We start from the raw sequence: 17828 nt of genomic DNA, 5'->3' as shown, positions 1-17828 counted from the left end.
GGTGGAGCAGGCTCAATGAGTCAAATGGCCTATTTCCATTCCCATTTCCTTTATTGCTAAACCATGTGCTGTCTAATATAGCAAATATATCTCTCAAATTATTTCCTAGCAATTAGGTATTAGTTCTTTGTTAAGAAGCATAATTCATTAATAAACCTTCAAAACAACAATGATTACACTTGAAAAGTTTATGAGTTGTTCAGCTTTTTGGCACATCTTAAAAAGTGCAATATAATTTCAAGTGTTGTCTTTATTTTCCTAGTTTGAAAATAGTTCATGAAATCCAGAGAGTATACTGAGAATCTTCATTTAATTTAAGAGAAACATTATTCATTTTAAAATGGCAAAATGTGTGAACACAGAAAAATTGAGGTAATGAAGAACAGGAAAAGTAATACTTTGGCATCTGAAACTGAGAAAAAAAATACAGTCCAGTCTTATGAGGTACAATGTCCAAAACACTAATAAATCTTTTTGCTTCAAATCCTGACTGCCCAGTTGGGACAAGCTGGCGTTTTCTATTCTATCAAAAACTAGTCAGTGACTTCTCAACAATGATCTCCTGAAAATAGTTACATTTGTATCATGCAGAGCTTGGAACATTGCTCTTTTTAAGGGTTATGTAACTTTTATAACAATATGCCCCAGAAAGCAGTGGAGGCAAGCAATTCAATATTTTTAAGACAGAGTTAAATAGATCTTTGTTGGCAAAGAGCATCCAAGGTTACTGGGTAGTCAGGAATGCAGATTTTTAAAAATAAAATCAGCCATGGTCTTATTAAATGGCTGAGAAGAACTGAGGGGCTGGACGGGCTACTTCTGCTCAATCTTTATACATTTATTTGCTTAGAACCATTTAATTTATCCTCTTGTAAGGGGTGATATCTTATCATTTTTATGTATTTATTTTAGCCCTCAATCAAAATGACAAGAAATTATCGTGTTAATGTCACATGATGGTTGTAAAAGCAAGAAGCGCAAAATTTTGTTGCCACATTTTTTACTTTAAACCAGTGACTATACTTCAACAAGTACTTAATTTGCTGTTAAGCATTTTGAGACATCTCGTGATCATGAAAAAGCTACATAAATATAAGTCATTCTCTCTATCATAGCTATAATCTCTTCAGTGTTCAGCATGTCTTGTTTTGCCTGCTTATCAGTAACCATTTTGCACACAGCAGCTTCCTCCTAAAATATAATTTAATTTAGAACCGATGATGACCAGTTTGAAGGAGATATTCTATGCCTGTCTAAGAGAGCAAATACCAGATCCTAGTTTAACACTTCCTCTGAAAGGTGTTGTCTCTGACAGTAGAGTGTTCACTTGGGCTGCGTTCAGGGTGCTGACCTGGATTATGTGTATAAATCCCAGACAGTGGGCTTTAACCTTCAACATCTTAATGCAGAGAAAAGAACACTGCTAGCTGAGCCATGGCCTCAACTGGTGCAATGTTTCCTCGCCTCTCTCTCCTCACAATCTCAGTGACAGAATTGGGTGAAACAAAAACCAGAGTTCCTAATTCTGGACACAAACTTTCTCCACTGCATTTACAAAATGCCTTTATTTGTGCCAAATTGTTACAAATTTATCTCTAATAGAATTGCTTTCACAAATTGAAATGTATAAATAATTGTTTGATATGACTATTTTAGCAATATTAAAACAATGGTTATTCATTGACAAATAATTCTGACTTTATCTAGCAAAACGAAGAGGCTTTGAATTCAACCTGTCATTCCAGCAAGGATACGAGGTGTATAAGATATCCCAAGCAAACAGCTGCAGTGTTGAAGAAAACAAGTCTCCATCACACCATAGTCTGACCGCCTTCGTATCAGAGTGCAGCAAATTTGCCCCGGTCCAACAAAAGGAAACTCAGAGCGACGCCAGGGTCGAGATCAGCACCACCGCTCCTCGGGACAGCTCCCTGCGGGGTTCAACAGACCAGAGCGCAGAGGCGTGCAAAGTCACCACTCGTCAGGACAAGGGGAGCAGCAAGGAACCCAGAAGGGCAGGCGCAGCTTCCCCGGAAGGCTCAGAGCGCAAATTAGCCCAGGAGGAAGGACGCAAGTTGGAGCTGGTTGACTGGGAGTGGTGTCGAAGCAAGTCTGAAAGGACTCCACGACAGGTGAGTGCGTTTACAAGTGCATCATCAAGCATATTCTTGGTTCATATATCTAACCAAATCCGAAACCCAAGGTATCAGGTTTATTGCAGAAAGAATCTTGAAAGAAACCTCGTGTCGCTCTGTAGGAACATCGTTCAGGCCTGAATGAAATACCTTTGTTAAACAAAGGTATTTCATTCAGGTTATTTGCCTCTATTCATTTACATAGGTAAACTAGTGAATGACGTAACACACAAATTCTTGCAATAAACTATCTTAATGTTGTGAATATTTGTACTGTATAACGCAATGTCATTATTGGGAATGTTTTCAGGCATTGCCGGTATTCGCTTTGGGAAATCCAACTGGCACAACACTTCTGTTACTGGTCATGTATTTTTCTTGAGTTTTTTTTTAACCCAAGAGAGTTCTAGCCTAAAGTAGGCACATCGTGAATTTGCCCAGAGCCAGAATAGGGAGTGAACTCTGTGCTGTTGACACAGTTGTGATTCACACAACCCTTCTGAGACCAAACTAGCCCACAGGAAGCCTGAGATAAAGTGGCATGTAAGTTATAATCTGGAGCTATGAATAGTAATTGTGAAGGGTTTCATTCCATCGCATTGGTGATTTGGAACCTCAACAAATCTTGTCGTCTGTCCTTGCCATGTGTTGAAGGATTTGTAGGTTGATACACAGCCTGTTTGGTTGCATCATGGATACATGATTCTTGACCATGAAAACCCAGATAGGATCTGAACTCAGAGCTTCCAGCTCAGATGCAGGAATGCTATTCAATATGCCACAAGACTGAATTGACTATATATTAACAGTACAATTTCATTAATTCCCCACCATCTCTCTCCTATCACTACCAGCACTACTGCTGCTCAATTTTCCTTCCTTTTCTGAAGAATCAGTTTCACAGGTATTGGCAACACTCAAGTGTATAATCCAAATGCTGATGCAATCCCAAAAAATGATTGTTGCCAGGTTGTTCAACAATTATTCAGCAATCATGATATTCACATTATAATAACACATGATTATTTACACAGAGACATACAAGATTACAGAATCAGAATTGTTACAGTGCAAAATGATGCTACTTGAACATAGAACATAGAACATAGAACAAAGAACAATACAGCACAGAACAGGCCCTTCGGCCCACGATGTTGTGCCGAACATTTGTCCTAGCTTAAGCACCCATCCATGTACCTATCCAAATGCCGCTTAAAGGTCACCAAAGATTCTGACTCTACCACTCCCACAGGCAGTGCATTCCATGCCCCCACCACTCTCTGGGTAAAGAACCCACCCCTGACATCTCTCCTATACCTTCCACCCTTCACCTTAAATTTATGTCCCCTTGTAACACTCTGTTGTACCCGGGGAAAAAGTTTCTGACTGTCTACTCTATCTATTCCTCTGATCATCTTATAAACCTCTATCAAGTCACCCCTCATCCTTCGCCGTTCCAATGAGAAAAGGCCTAGCACTCTCAACCTATCCTCGTATGACCTATTCTCCATTCCAGGCAACATCCTGGTAAATCTTCTCTGCACCCTCTCCAAAGCTTCCACATCTTTCCTAAAGTGAGGCGACCAGAACTGCACACAGTACTCCAAATGTGGCCTAACCAAAGTCCTGTACAGTTGCAACATCACTTCATGACTCTTGAATTCAATCCCTCTGCTAATGAACGCTAAAACACCATAGGCCTTCTTACAAGCTCTATCCACCTGAGTGGCAACTTTCAAAGACATAGACCCCAAGATCCCTCTGTTCCTCCACCTCACTTAGAACCCTACTGTTAACCCTGTATTCCGCATTCTTATTTGTCTTTCCAAAATGGACAACCTCACACTTGGCAGGGTTGAACTCCATCTGCCACTTCTCAGCCCAGCTCTGCATCATTCCAAGTCTCTTTGCAGCCGACAAGAGCCCTCCTCACTATCCACAACTCCACCAATCTTCGTATAATCTGCAAATTTACTCACCCACCCTTCGACTCCCTCATCCAAGTCATTAATAAAAATTACAAACAGCAGAGGACCCAGAACTGATCCCTGCGGAACTCCACTTGTAACTGGACTCCAGGCTGAATATTTACCATCTACCACCACTCTCTGACTTCGACCAGTTAGCCAGTTTTCTATCCAATTGGCATAATTTCCCTCTATCCCATGCCTCCTGACTTTCCGCATAAGCCTACCACGGGGTACCTTATCAAATGCCTTACTTGGGCCCTACATACTCCTTTCAACACCAACCAGGAGTAGAATTAAATTAGTATAAATGAAAACAAGAGAGTTCTCTTGAGCCCTACAGAGAATTTATCATTCAGAGACTCATCACTAATGCTGGAGGAGTATTAGAGTTTTTTCATTAATCCATGGAAAGTGGGAGTCACTGGCTAGGCCAGCAGTTTATTGTCCATCTCTAATTGCCCAGAAGACAGTTAAAAGTCAACCACATTGTGTAGGTCCAGAGTCATGTGTAGACCAGACCAAGTAAGGACATCAGTTTCTTTCCCTAAAGGATATTAGTGAACCAGGTGGGTTTTTCCTGACCATTGGCAACAGTTCATGATCATCGTTAGACTCTTAATTCAGATTTTTTTTAAAAATTGAATTCAAATTCCATCGTCTGCTCTGATAGGATTTGAACCCACATTCCCAGAACAAGACTTAATCTCCAGATTGAAAGCCTGGCCATTGCCGCCCCTAGTTATTAAATCAAGCCTATGTCAGCCTTCTCAGTGGACCGAAAAGATCCTTTGGCATTATTTCAAGCAGGATAGCTGGTCATTATCATATTGGTGTTTGTGGGAGCTTTCTATTCATACATTGCCTGCTGCATTTCCTATGTTACAACAATGATTACATTTCAACAGTATAGAAGCAAAGAGGTCCTTCTGCAGCTGTACAGGGCCCTGGTGAGACCGGTCCTGGAATATTGTGCGCAGTTTTGGTCTCCAAATTTGAGGAAAGACATTCTGGCTATTGAGGGAGTGCAGCGTAGATTCACAAGGTCAATCCCTGGAATGGCGGGACTACCTTATGCTGAAAGATTGGAGCGACTGGGCTTGTATACCCTTGAGTTTAGAAGGCTGAGAGGGGATCTGATTGAGAAGTATAAGATTATTAAAGGATTGGACACTCTGGAGGCAGGAAGCATGTTTCCACTGATGGGTCAGTCCCGAACCAGAGTACACAGTTTAAAAATAAGGGATAGGTCACTTAGAACAGAGTTGAGGAGAAACCTCTTCACTCAGAGAGTGGTGGGTGTATGGAATGCTCTGCCCCAGAAGGTGTGGAGGTCAAGTGTCTGGATACTTTCAAGAAAGAGTTGGATAGAGCTCTTAAGGATAGTGGAATCAAGGGTTATGGGGATAAGGCAGGCACAGGATACTGATTGAGAATGATCACCATGATCATAATGAATGGTGGTGCTGGCTCGAAGGGCAGAATGGCCTACTCCTGCACCTATTGTCTTTTGTCTATTTTATTGGATATAAAGAGCTTCAGGTTGCCTTTTGATTGTGAAAAGTCCTACTAAAATCCAGTTTCTGCATTTCATTATAACTGTACTTCCATACAAAGACCAAATTATAAACTGCATTTTAATTCTCCTCACACTTCTTGTAAAGCAGAAAGAAATTTTCACTTATGTGTTACCAGGAGACGAGTCTGTTAGAAATTGAGAAATATTTTGTTTCTTTGTGACATCTCTCCTTTATTTGATATTAAACTAGAAATTATTATGTATCTCAGGAATGGGCAACGTGCTTTGGGAAATGTAGTGTTTATTCGCTCTCTGTAGGAAACCACAACAAATTGGATTAAAGAAAATATATATCGAGAACTGGTTTCCTCATGTCTCTGCATAAATGTTTCATAGCTCTCATCCTTATGTTCAAATCCCTCTATGGCTTAACTCCTTCCCTTCCCAATCCTTCCGAAAACTCTGTATTGTTCTATTCTTTTATATAACCACAAATTCTTTTGTCACTCTATTGGTTGAAATGCATTCAACTGTTTATATCCTATGGCTGGAATAGTCACCCTCCGGATCTTTGCCCAAATTTCCCATTTTAAAACATGCCTTATAACTTGGTTCCACCTGAGTCTTTTACCATCTATCTTGATATCTCCTTATGAGGTTTAAAGTCAAATTTTATTTGAGGCACATTCTGGTGGAGCACCTTGTTATATTTTATAATATTAAAGATGAAAGCTATACAACATTAAAACTAACTATAACACAAATGCAGCCAGTCAGTAAATCAACTCTACTGGTGTTTTACAAATCAATTCCAAACCAACATCATTGTCTTGCTTTGTTGCTGTGCCTCTACTTTATCCTCTGGCTTTCAGAATTCTGTCAGTCATGCCTTAGTTCACACTAGGTTTTATTCAGTTGTATCCCCACATCCCACCCTTTCTGATCTGACAATCTCTTGACTTAAAAATTCTGTTATTTTCAAATGTCTGTTACACCTTATCCCTCCCTATGCTTGCAATGTCCTCCAGCCCAATCTGGGATCTCTACGTTCCTCTAATTTCCAACATTTTCACTATTACATAGAACATAGAACAGTACAGTGCAGTACAAGCCCTTCGGCCCTCGATGTTGCATCGACCTGTGAAACCAATCTGAAGCCCATTTAACCTACACTATTCCATTCTCGTCCATATGCCTATCCAATGACCATGTAAATGCCCGTAAAATTGGCAAGTCTACAACTGTTGCAGGCAGTGTGTTGCACAACCCTACTACTCTCTGAGTAAAGAATCTGCCTCTGAATTTTGTCCTATATCTATCACCTCTCAATTTAAAGTTATGCCCCCTTGTGCTGGCCATTGCCATCCGAGGAAAAAGGATGTAACTGTCCACCACATCAAACCTTCTGATTATCTTATATGTCTCAATGAAGACAACTCTCGACCTTCTTCTCTCTAACAAAAACAGCCTCAAGTCCCTCAACCTTGCCTCATAAGACCTCACCTGCATACCAGGCAACATCTTAGTAAATCTCCTCTGAACCGTTTCCAAAGCTTTCACATCCTTTCTATAATACAGTGACCAAAGCTGCATGCAATACCCCAAGTGCGGCCGCACCAGAATTTTGCACAGCTGCAGACCTCATGGTTCTGAAACTCGCTCCCTCAATGAATAAAAGCTAACACACCAAATGCCTTCGTAACAGCCCTATCAACCTGGGTGGCAACTTTGGGGGATCTACATACGTGGACACCAAGATCTCTCGGCTCATCTACACAACCAAAAATCTTACCATTTGCCCAGTACTCTGCATTACTCCTTCCAAAGTGAATCACCTCACACTTTTCCACATGAAACTCCATTTGCCACCTCTCAGCCCAGCTCTGCAGTGTATCTATATCCCTCTGTATCCAATAACATCCTTGGCACTATCCACAACTGTATCGACCTTAGTGTCATCCGCAAAATTACTAACCCATCTTTCTACGCCCTCATCCAGGTCGTTTATAAAAATGACAAACACCAGTGGACCCAGAACAAATCCTTGTGGTACACCAATAAGTAACTCAACTCCAGGATAAACATTTCCCATTAACCACCATCCTCTATATTCTTTCTGATCCAAACTGCTAAATCGCCCTCAATCACATGCCTCCATATTTTGTGCAGTAGCCTACCATGGGGAACCTTATTAAACGCCTTACTGAAATCCATATACACCACATCAGTGGCTTTACCCTCATCCACCTGTTTGGTCACCTTCTCAAATAACTCAATAAAGTGTGTGAGCATGACCTTAAGATCATAAGACATAGGAGTGAAGTAAGGCCATTCGGCCCATCGAGTCCACTCTGCCATTCAATCATGGCTGATGGGCATTTCAACTCCATTTACCCACATTCTCCCCATAGCCCTTAATTCCTTGTGACATCAAGAATTTATCAATCTCTGTCTTGAAGTCATTTAGCGTCCCAGCCTTCACTGCACTCCATGGCAATGAATTCCACAGGCCCACCACTCTCTGGTTGAAGAAAGGTCTCTGCATTTCTGTTCTGAATTTACCCCCTTCACAAAACTGTGTTGACTATCCTTAATCAACTTATTTCTTTCAAGATGATTATAAATCATGTCTCTTATAACCCTTTCCAACACTTTACCCACAACAGCAGTAAGGCTCACTGGTCTATAATTACCAGAGTTGTCTTTACCCCACGTCTTGAACAAGGGAACAACATTTGCTATCCTCCAGTCTTCTGTATTATTCCTGTAGACAATGACAACATAAAGATCAAAGCCAAAGGCTCTGCAATCTCCTCCCTGACTTCCCAGAGAATCCTAGGATAAATCCCATCCCACCCATGGGATTCATATATTTTCAACTTTCCAGAATTTCTAACACTTCCTCCTTGTGAACCTCAATCCCATCTAGTCGAGTAGCCTGTTTCTCAGTATCCTCCTCAACAATATTGTCCTTTTCCAGTATGAATACTGATGAAAAATATTCATTTAGTGCTTCCTCTATCTCCTCTGACTCCACACACAACTTCCCACTACTGTCCTTGATTGGTCCTAATCTTACTTTAGTCATTCTCTTGTCTCTTAAATACCTGTAGAAAGTTTTAAGGTTTTCCCTGATCCTATTCGCCAACAACTTCTCATGCCCCCTTCTTGCTTGTCTTAGCTCTCTCTTTAGGTCTTTCCTGGCTAACTTGTAACTCTCAATCACCCTAACTGAGCCTTCACATCTCATTCTAACATAAGCCTTCTTCTTCCTCTTCACAAGAGATTCAACTTCTTTAGTAAACCACGACTCTTGTGCTCAACAGCTTCCTCCCACTCTGACAGGTACATACTTATCAAGGACCCGCAGTAGCTGCTCCTTGAATAAGCTCCACATTTCAATTGTACCCATCCCCTGCCATTTCCTTCCCCATCCTATGCATCCTAAATCTTGTCTAATCACATCGTAATTACCTTTCCCTCAGCTATAGCTCTTACGTCTGGTGTATACCTATCCCTTTCCATCAGTAAATTAAACATAACTGAATTGTGGTTACTATCACCAAAGTGCTCACCTACCTTCAAATCTAACACCTGGCCGGGTTCATTACCCAGTACCAAATCAAATGTGGCCTCGCCCTTGTTGGCCTGTCGACCCTCCTGCACACATTGTCAGAAAGTGACACATCTAAAGTACTTGAACTATAGCATTTCCAGTCAATATTTGGAAAATTGAAGTCCCCCGTAACAACTACCCTGTCACTCTTGCGCCTATCAAGAATGATCTTTTTTATCCTTTCCTCTAAATCTCTGGAACTATTTGGAGGCCTATAGAAAAATCCCAACAGGGTGACTGCTCCTTTCCTGTTTCTAATTTCAGCCCATACTACCTCAGTTGATGAGTCCTCACACATCTTTTCTGCAGCTGTAATACTGTCCTTGACTAACAATGCTACGCTCCCATCGCTTTTACCATCTTCTCTCTTATTACTGAAACATCTAAATCCCGGCACCTGCAATAACCATTCCTGTCCCTGCTGTACCCATGTCTCCAAAATGGCCAGAACATCAAAATCCCAGGTAAAGACCAATGCTTCAAATTCGACCACCTTATTCCAGATGCTCATGGTGTTGAAATAGACACACTTAGAGTCATAGAGTCATAGAGATGTACAGCATGGAAACAGACCCTTCAGTCCAACCCATCCATGCTGACCAGATATGCCAACCCAATCTAGCCCCACCTGCCATCACCCAGCCCATATCCCTCCAAACCCTTCCTATTCATATACCCATCCAAATGGCTTTTAAATGTTTCAATTGTACCAGCCTCCACCACTTCCTGTGGCAACTCATTCCATACATGTACCACCCTCTGTGTGAAAAGGTTGCCCCTCAGGTCTCTTTTATATCTTTCCCCTCTCACCCTAAACCTATGCCCTCTAGTTCTGGACTCCCCACCCCAGGGAAAATACTTTGCCTATTTATCCTATCCATGCCCCTCATAATTCTGTAAACCTCTATAAGGTCACCCTTCAGCCTCCGACGCTTCAGGGAAAACAGCCCCAGCCTGGTCAGCCTCTCCCTATAGCTCAAATCCTCCAACCCTGGCAACATCCTTGAAAATCTTTTCTGAACCTTTTCAAGTTTCACAACAGCTTTCCAATAGGAAGGAGATCAGAATTGCACGTAATATTGCACCAGTGACCTAACCAATGCCCTGTACAGCTGCAACATGACCTCCCAACTCCTGTACTCAATACTCTGACCGATAAAGGAAAGCATACCGAATGCCTTCTTCACTATCCTAGCTACCTGTGACTCCACTTTCAAGGAGCTATGAACCTGCACTCCAAGGTCTCTTTGTTCAGCAACACTCCCTAAGACCTTACCATTAAGTGTATAAGTCCTGCTAAGTTTTACTTTCGCAAAATGAGGCACCTCGCATTTATCTGAATTAAACTCCATCTGCCACTTCTCAGCCCATTGGCCCATCTGATCAAGATCCTGTTGTAATCTGAGCTAACTTTCTTCGCTGTCCACTACACCTCCAATTTTGGTGTCATCTGGAAACTTACTAACTGTACCTCTTATGCTAACATCCAAATCATTTAGGTAAATTACAAAAAGTAGAGGACTCAGCACTGATCCTTGTGGCACTCCACTGGTCACAGGCCTCCATTCACCACCACTCTCTGTCTTCTACCTTTGAGCCAGTTCTGTATCCAAATGACTAGTTCTCCCTTTATTCTGTGAGATCTAACCTTGCTAACCAGTCTCCCATGGGGAACCTTGTCGAACGTCTTACTGAAGTCCATATAGATCACATCTACCACTCTGTCCTCATCAATCCTCTTTGTTACTTCTTCAAAAAACTCAATCAAGTTTGTGAGACATGATTTCCCACACACAAAGCCATGTTGACTATCTCTAATCAGTCCTTGCCTTTCCAAATACATGTACATTCTGTCCCTCAGGATTCCCTCCAATAACTTGCCCATCACCGACATCAGGCCCATTGGTCTATAGCTCCCTGGCTTGTCCTTACCACCCTTCATAAACAGTGGCACCACGTTAGCCAACCTCCAGTCTTCTGGCACCTCACCTGTGACTATCGATGATACAAATGTCCCAGCAATCACTTCCCTAGCTTCCCACAGAGTTCTAGGGTACACCTGATCAGGTCCTGGGGATTTATCCATCTTTATGCATTTCAAGACATCCAGCACTTCCTCCTCTGTAATTTGGGCATTTTTCAAGATGTCACCATCTATTTCCCTTCATTCTCTATTTTCCTTATCCTTTTCCACAGTAAATACTGATGCAAAATACTTGTTTAGTATCTCCCCCATTTTCTGCAGCTCCACACAAAGGCCGCCTTGCTGATCTTTGAGGGGCCCTATTCTCTCCCTAATTACCTTTTTGTCCTTAATGTATTTGTAAAAACCCTTTGGATTCTTCTTAATTCTATTTGCTAAAACTATCTCATGTCCCCTTTTCTCCCTCCTGATTTCCCTTTTAATTATACTCCTACTGCCTTTATACTCTTCTAAGGATTCACTCGATCTATCCTGTCTATATCTGACATATGCTTCCTTCTTTTTCTTAACCAATCCCTCAATTTCTTTCATCATCCAGCATTCCCTATACCTACCAGCCTTTCCTTTCACCCTAACAGGAATATACTTTCTCTGAATTCTCGTTATCTCATTTCTGAAGGCTTCCCATTTTCCAGCCATCCCTTTCACTGCGAACATCTGCCCCCAATCAGCTTTTGAAAGTTCTTGCCTAATACCGTCAAAATTGGCCTTTCTCCAATTTAGAACTTCAACTTTTAGATCTGGTCTATCCTTTTCCATCACTATTTTAGACCTAATAGATTTATATTTGCTGGCCTCAAGTGCTCCCCCACTGACACCTCAGTCACCTGCCCTGCCTTATTTCCCAAGAGTAGGTCAAGTTTTACACCTTCTCTCATAGGTACATCCACACGCTGAATGAGAAAATTTTCTTGTACACACTTAACAAATTCCTTTCCATCTAAACCTTTAACACTATGGCAGTTCCAGTCTATGTTTGGAAAGTTAAAATCCACTACCACAACCACCATATTTTCTTACAGATAGCTGAGATTTCCTTATAAACTTATTTTTCAATTTTGCTCTAACTATTAGGGGGTCTATAATACAATCCCAATAAGGTGATCATCCCTTTCGTATTTCTCAGTTCCACCCAAATAACTTCCCTGGATGTATTTCTGGGAATATCCTCCCTCAGTACAGCTGTAATGCTGTCCCTTATCAAAGATGCCACTCCCCCCTCCTCTCGTGCCTCCCTTTCTATCCTTCCTTTAGCATTTGTATCCTGGAACATTAAGCTGCCAGTCCAGTCCATCCCTGACCATGTTTCTGTAATTTCTATGATATCCCAGTCTTCATGTTCCTAACCATGCCCTGAGTTCATCTGCCTTCCCTGTTAGACTCCTTGCATTGAAATAAATGCAGTTTAAATTATTATTCCTACCTTGTCCCTGCCTGCCCTGACTATTTGACTCGCTTCTGTTCTCAACTATACCAGTCTCAGATCGATCTATTTCCTTACTATTTCCCTGGTTCCCAACCCCCACTATACTAGTTTAAATCCTCCTGAGCAGCTCTAGCATCCTGAAGACCATCCTGTTTGTAGAGGTTCCACCTATCTCAGAAAGAGCCCCAATTATCTAGGAATCCAAAACCCTCCCCCCTGCACCATCCCTGTAGCTACATGTTCAACTCTTCTCTCTCCTTATTCCTCGCCTCGCTGGTAGGTGGCACAGGCAACAAACCAGAGATAACACTCTGTTTGTTTCAGCTCTAAGCTTCCACCCTCACTCTCTGAATTTCTGCCTTAAATCCCCATCTCTCTTCATACCTATGTCGTCGGTGCCAATGTGGACTACAACTTGGGGCAGTTCCCCCTCCCCCACAAGGATCCTAAAAACACGATCAGAGACATCACGAACCCTTGCACCTCGGAGTCAACACACCAACTGTGAATGTGTCTCACTTCCACAGAACCTCCTGTCTGTCCCTAGTAGTAGCCCTGTCTCTGGACTTAATTGCAGGAAAATACCTCCCTTCCTGCTGAACTACTGTGCTTCTCTGCCTCTTTTATATGAACATAAATAGGAGTAGGCCATTCAGCCCTTTAAGACTGTTTCAACAGTCAGTAAGTACATGCCTGGTGTCGCAGTGGCCTCAACTCCATTCTCCTGTTTGCCCGCAACAATCCCTTGACTGTCAAAAATCTATCAACCACAGCCTTGAAGCAATTGAATGACCCAGCCTTCTGTACTTTCTAGGGAAGAGAATTCAACACCAATACACCTTTTGCACAAAATAATTTTCCTCAGCTCCTTCTTAACAGTGAGACTGCTTATTTTTAAACAGTCCCCAGTTCTCGGAGAAGGAGAAACAATTTCTCAAAATTCACCCTGTCAAGTCCCCCCAGAATCATGTATGCCTTCATGAGACCACCTCTCATTCTTCTAAAGTCCAGAGAACACAGGACAAATTTACCCAACACCATCCCGTAGGAGAAGCCTCTCAGCTCAGAAACTAATCTAGAAACTTTTGGTGTGCTGTCTTCAATACAAGATATGTTTTCTTCAATCTAGAAATCAAAACCACATATAAAACTCCAGATGTGATCTCACTGAAGTCCTGTACAAATATTCTTCTTTAAGATACTCCTTAAAACTTAATTCTTTTTGGTTTCCTGACAGTGTGTCAAATTGGCATCTTATTTTATTCCTGCATAGCACCTTAAGAAGTGAAACTATGTTGAGGGTGCTTTGTAAATACCCATTAGTATTATTACTATTGATACACTTTATTCTTAATGCAGTCACAACCACGACCAATTCTTGCTCTACTAGCAACTGTACAAATGCATGTCTCCTCGACTCTGACAATTTTCAACCAATGACTGCCTTATCAACAATCCTTCAAACAGGGCAACGGTTTTGTCTCAAATAAAAGCAAAATGCTGTAGATGCTGGAAATCTGAAATAAAAAAAACCCAGAAAATACTAGAGAAACTCAACAGGTCTGGCAACATCTAGCATTTTTTTTTAAATCAGAGTTAAAACATCAGAGTTAATACTTTGAATCTAATATGACTCATCTGACTAGAAATGTTATCTACGTTTCTCTGTCCACAGATACTGTCAAACCTGCTGAGTTACTTTAGCACTTCCTCTTTTTTTATTATAAGTTTCCCCTCATCTCCTGAAAAAAACCCTTTGTTTATTTTTCAATTTTGATTACATCTCCTCACTGCTCCAGTGAAAATGTCTCAAGTTTCTTTCTATAATAAAATTGTCTCTCATTTCTGGCAAATTAATTTAAATAGAAGGGAAAGAAACTTAAAACAAACCAACTAACATTGAGCTTGCATTTTAACATCAAAACTCACGAATGCCATTTCTGTTGTCATTAATAGAAGTTCTAGTGGAAGCAGAAATTCTAAAGTAAGAGTATATCATTGTCACATTGTTCACAGCTGGGGGAAAAACTCCAAGCTTATCTGCTTGCTTCAATGATAATTACAGAGAATGTTTTGGGGAAAAGAATCACAACGCCACTGAAAGTATCAAGTCAAGTCTTGCTGTTCCCATACAAAGCTCTGAGGATTCTGTCATTTGTAATGCCGATACTAAATCTGTAAGACTTGGTGGCACGATGGCTCATTGTACCAGGAACCTGAATTCAATTCTCACGTCAGATGCCTGTCTGTGTGGAGTTTGCACATTTTCCCTGTGTCTGTGTGGGTTTCCTCCCATAGTCCAAGGATTTACAGGTTAGGTGAATTAGCCATGCTAAAATTTCGGGATGAACACCATGGGCAATTTTAGGTTAGATGCATTAGTCAGGGGTAAATGTAGGGAAATGGGTGTGGGTTACTCTTTGGAGGGTTGTTGTGGATTTGTTGGGCCAAATGGCCTGTTTCCATACTGTAGGGATTCTAAGATTCTAACTCCTTATTCATGCTATCTTGTGTGTGATCATCTTGGGCAAAGATCCCAGGCAAATAATGGAAATCAGCTTAATTTTAGAACATATACCAGTGTTCCTTGCTTTCTTCAAGGTCATCTTGATGGATGAGGAAGATACAACATGTATATATTATTCACAAATCCATGCGTTCAGCTTAGTGTTAAAGCCTGCAATAAATCACCCAGCCCAGGTAAAACTGAAACCTCACACATGTTCAGCATCCTTTTAAATTCTGTACAGCTGTGCAGGTTTGTAGGGTAAAACAGCATGGAAAGAGACCATTTAGCCCAATCATACTATGATGCGCATAAGCTATTTAATTAGTGCCAAGCTTTTCCCTGTGGCCCCTATAAATTTTCACCTCTTCAAATAGATGTCCAAATTCATTCCGAAAATTAATATTCAAGCTGCCTTCAATCAGCCCCAGAGGCAATGATTTCCAGATCATAACAACTGCTATGAAAGATTATCTCATCTGTCTTTTGCATTCTCTGTAAAATGCTTTCAATCTCTGTCATCTCATTATTGATTCTTTTGGCAATGAAAATACTTTCTCCATACTGACTCCATCAAAACCATTTTTGTTTCAAGATTTTGAAAACCTTTATTGAAACCCCCCCAAATCTTGATTGCACTCACAACAGTTTGAGGATATGTGTGCTTCTTTTTTCCCACAAAGGGAACAGCAAAACATCCTTTTCTACTTTTAGTTCTTAAGGTCAAGGTAAGTCGAAATGTACAACTCAGTATGTATTCAGAAATTAAATAGGAACAAACCTACTGCGGTCCAAAAGAGTAAAACTCAAAAATTCTCAGAGATCTGATATCAAGTCTGTGCAGAGAGAAGCAAAGTTATTTGTTGAAATAATCCCGATAAAAGGACACCATGTGAATTCTGATCTCCATTTCGCTCTCTACGGATGTTGAGTATCTCCAGCTTTTTCTGCTTTGTTTGAATTTTGACAGCACCTTTCTTGAACTCAGGACATCCCAAGATGCCTCGCAGCCAAATGAAAATAACTTCTGAAGTACTGTCATTGTTGCAATGTAAGAATAGGTAGAAACCAATTTGTATGCAGTAAGATCCCACAAACTGCAATGAAATAAATGACCTGATGACCTGTTGTAGTGAAATGTGTTGAGCAAAACTGCCTTGCTCCTTTTCAGGAATGCCATGGATATTCTTACCATCACCTGAGTGAGTACTGAGGACCTCAGTTTCCTACTGAACAAAAGAAAGCATCAGTCAGAGCAAATATTCATATGATGTTTACAAAGCTGTAGACTCATAACACCCAGGAACAGAATCTCCTCTAGTGCTGATTATAGTAGGATCAAGCCTTAATTATAAAGGGATATCAATGTTGGAGCTGTTTTTTTTCACCTTTGCCCAAGAAATGCTTACATTATTCCGAAATTTGAAAAATGAAAGAAGAAAGTTGATGTGAGATGAAAGGCTCCATGCAGCACTGAACCAGTTTTCAGTCATCTCAGTTAGACAGATGGCTGTTCATGGCTGTCAGACTGCTCCAGTAGCTGTCATGCACTATTGACAGCATCTCTCCCAGGAGATTGGCAGTCAGTGAGCTATTCTTTTTACATCAGCCATTTATCTCCAGAAACTGTTTGTCAAAACTTCACCTTGGCATTCAGAATGTGCAGCCGCCAAGCAGCAGAAACCAAGTCATCTTGACATCTCAGTGGGGCGTGTGTTGTCATTGGCCTTCTAAATTATTTGTTACTGCATGAATGAGAGCTGTCAGATTGTAAAGTCAAGGATGGAGACTAATTGTCTCCACTCTGCAGAGACTTCACTCTTAGATGCAACTTCTGAAATATTTAACACAAGGACAAAATGAAACTTGGGAAAAGAATGAGAAGGATCTAATTTAAAAAAAACACAGTTTGAACTATACACTGTATTCAACTGAGCACTGACTTAATTCAGTTAACAGCAATCCTGGCTTTCTGCAACCTATTACTCCAGATCCACACATAGTTCATGAAAGACCTATGTGCCACTTCCAATCTTAATCAGTCAAAGCCTTGCTGAAAGTAATTAAATGACTTACTTCATTTAAAATAAAACTTTAATCAATGTTGCACTAATGAGAAAATGCCATAAAACGTCCAACATTTTATCAATAGAGGGCACAGTTTCAACATTCTGAAGTTATGAACTGAGAGAGCGACAGTGAATGATGCTTTATTCAGAATAAAAACATAGGCAGGTGAGTGGAATGGGTGGCAGATGAAATTTATTGCAGAAAAGTATGAACTTGTTCATTTTGGCTGGAGGTTCACAGAGAAGCAATGTGAAACAAAGGGCACAATTCCAAAAGCAGTGCAGGATCAGAGAGACCTGGGTTTATATGTACATAGATCATTGAAGGTGGCAGGACAAGTTGAGAGGGTGATTAAAACATAGGAGGATGAGACTATTCAGTCCTTTAAGCCTGCTCCATCATTCAATAAGATCATGGCTGATACTCTATCTCAATCCTATATTCCTGCTTTCTTGTCATCTTGCGGCCTTTAAAACCTCAACATGTATCAATTTCTTTCTTGAATATATTGCCTCCTGCAATAGCGAATTACATGGGTTGACCATCCTCTGAATGAAGAAATGTTTCCTCATCTCAGTCCTTATGGTCTATCTCATGTCCTCAGA

The 17828-nt window shown here is 40.9% G+C and overlaps 1 protein-coding gene across 1 annotated transcript in view; it reads left to right on the top strand.

Moving 5' to 3' along the window:
* Window positions 1-17828, top strand: part of LOC122555660 (putative G protein-coupled receptor 149) — a 41718-nt gene that overhangs the window by 16854 nt on the left and 7036 nt on the right. Inside the window, exon 3 of the mRNA XM_043701657.2 lies at window positions 1708-2132. Within this exon, the coding sequence (XP_043557592.2) occupies window positions 1708-2132 (425 nt within the window). The remainder of the gene's footprint in view (window positions 1-1707; window positions 2133-17828) is intronic.

This window comes from Chiloscyllium plagiosum, unplaced genomic scaffold (genome assembly GCF_037043375.1).
Source record: "Chiloscyllium plagiosum isolate Xiang-an unplaced genomic scaffold, Cpla_swu_hap1 HiC_scaffold_13, whole genome shotgun sequence".
Lineage (NCBI taxonomy): Eukaryota > Metazoa > Chordata > Chondrichthyes > Orectolobiformes > Hemiscylliidae > Chiloscyllium > Chiloscyllium plagiosum.
The sequence above is the reverse complement of the archived record's forward strand: the minus strand, read 5'-3'. Positions and strand labels throughout refer to the sequence as shown.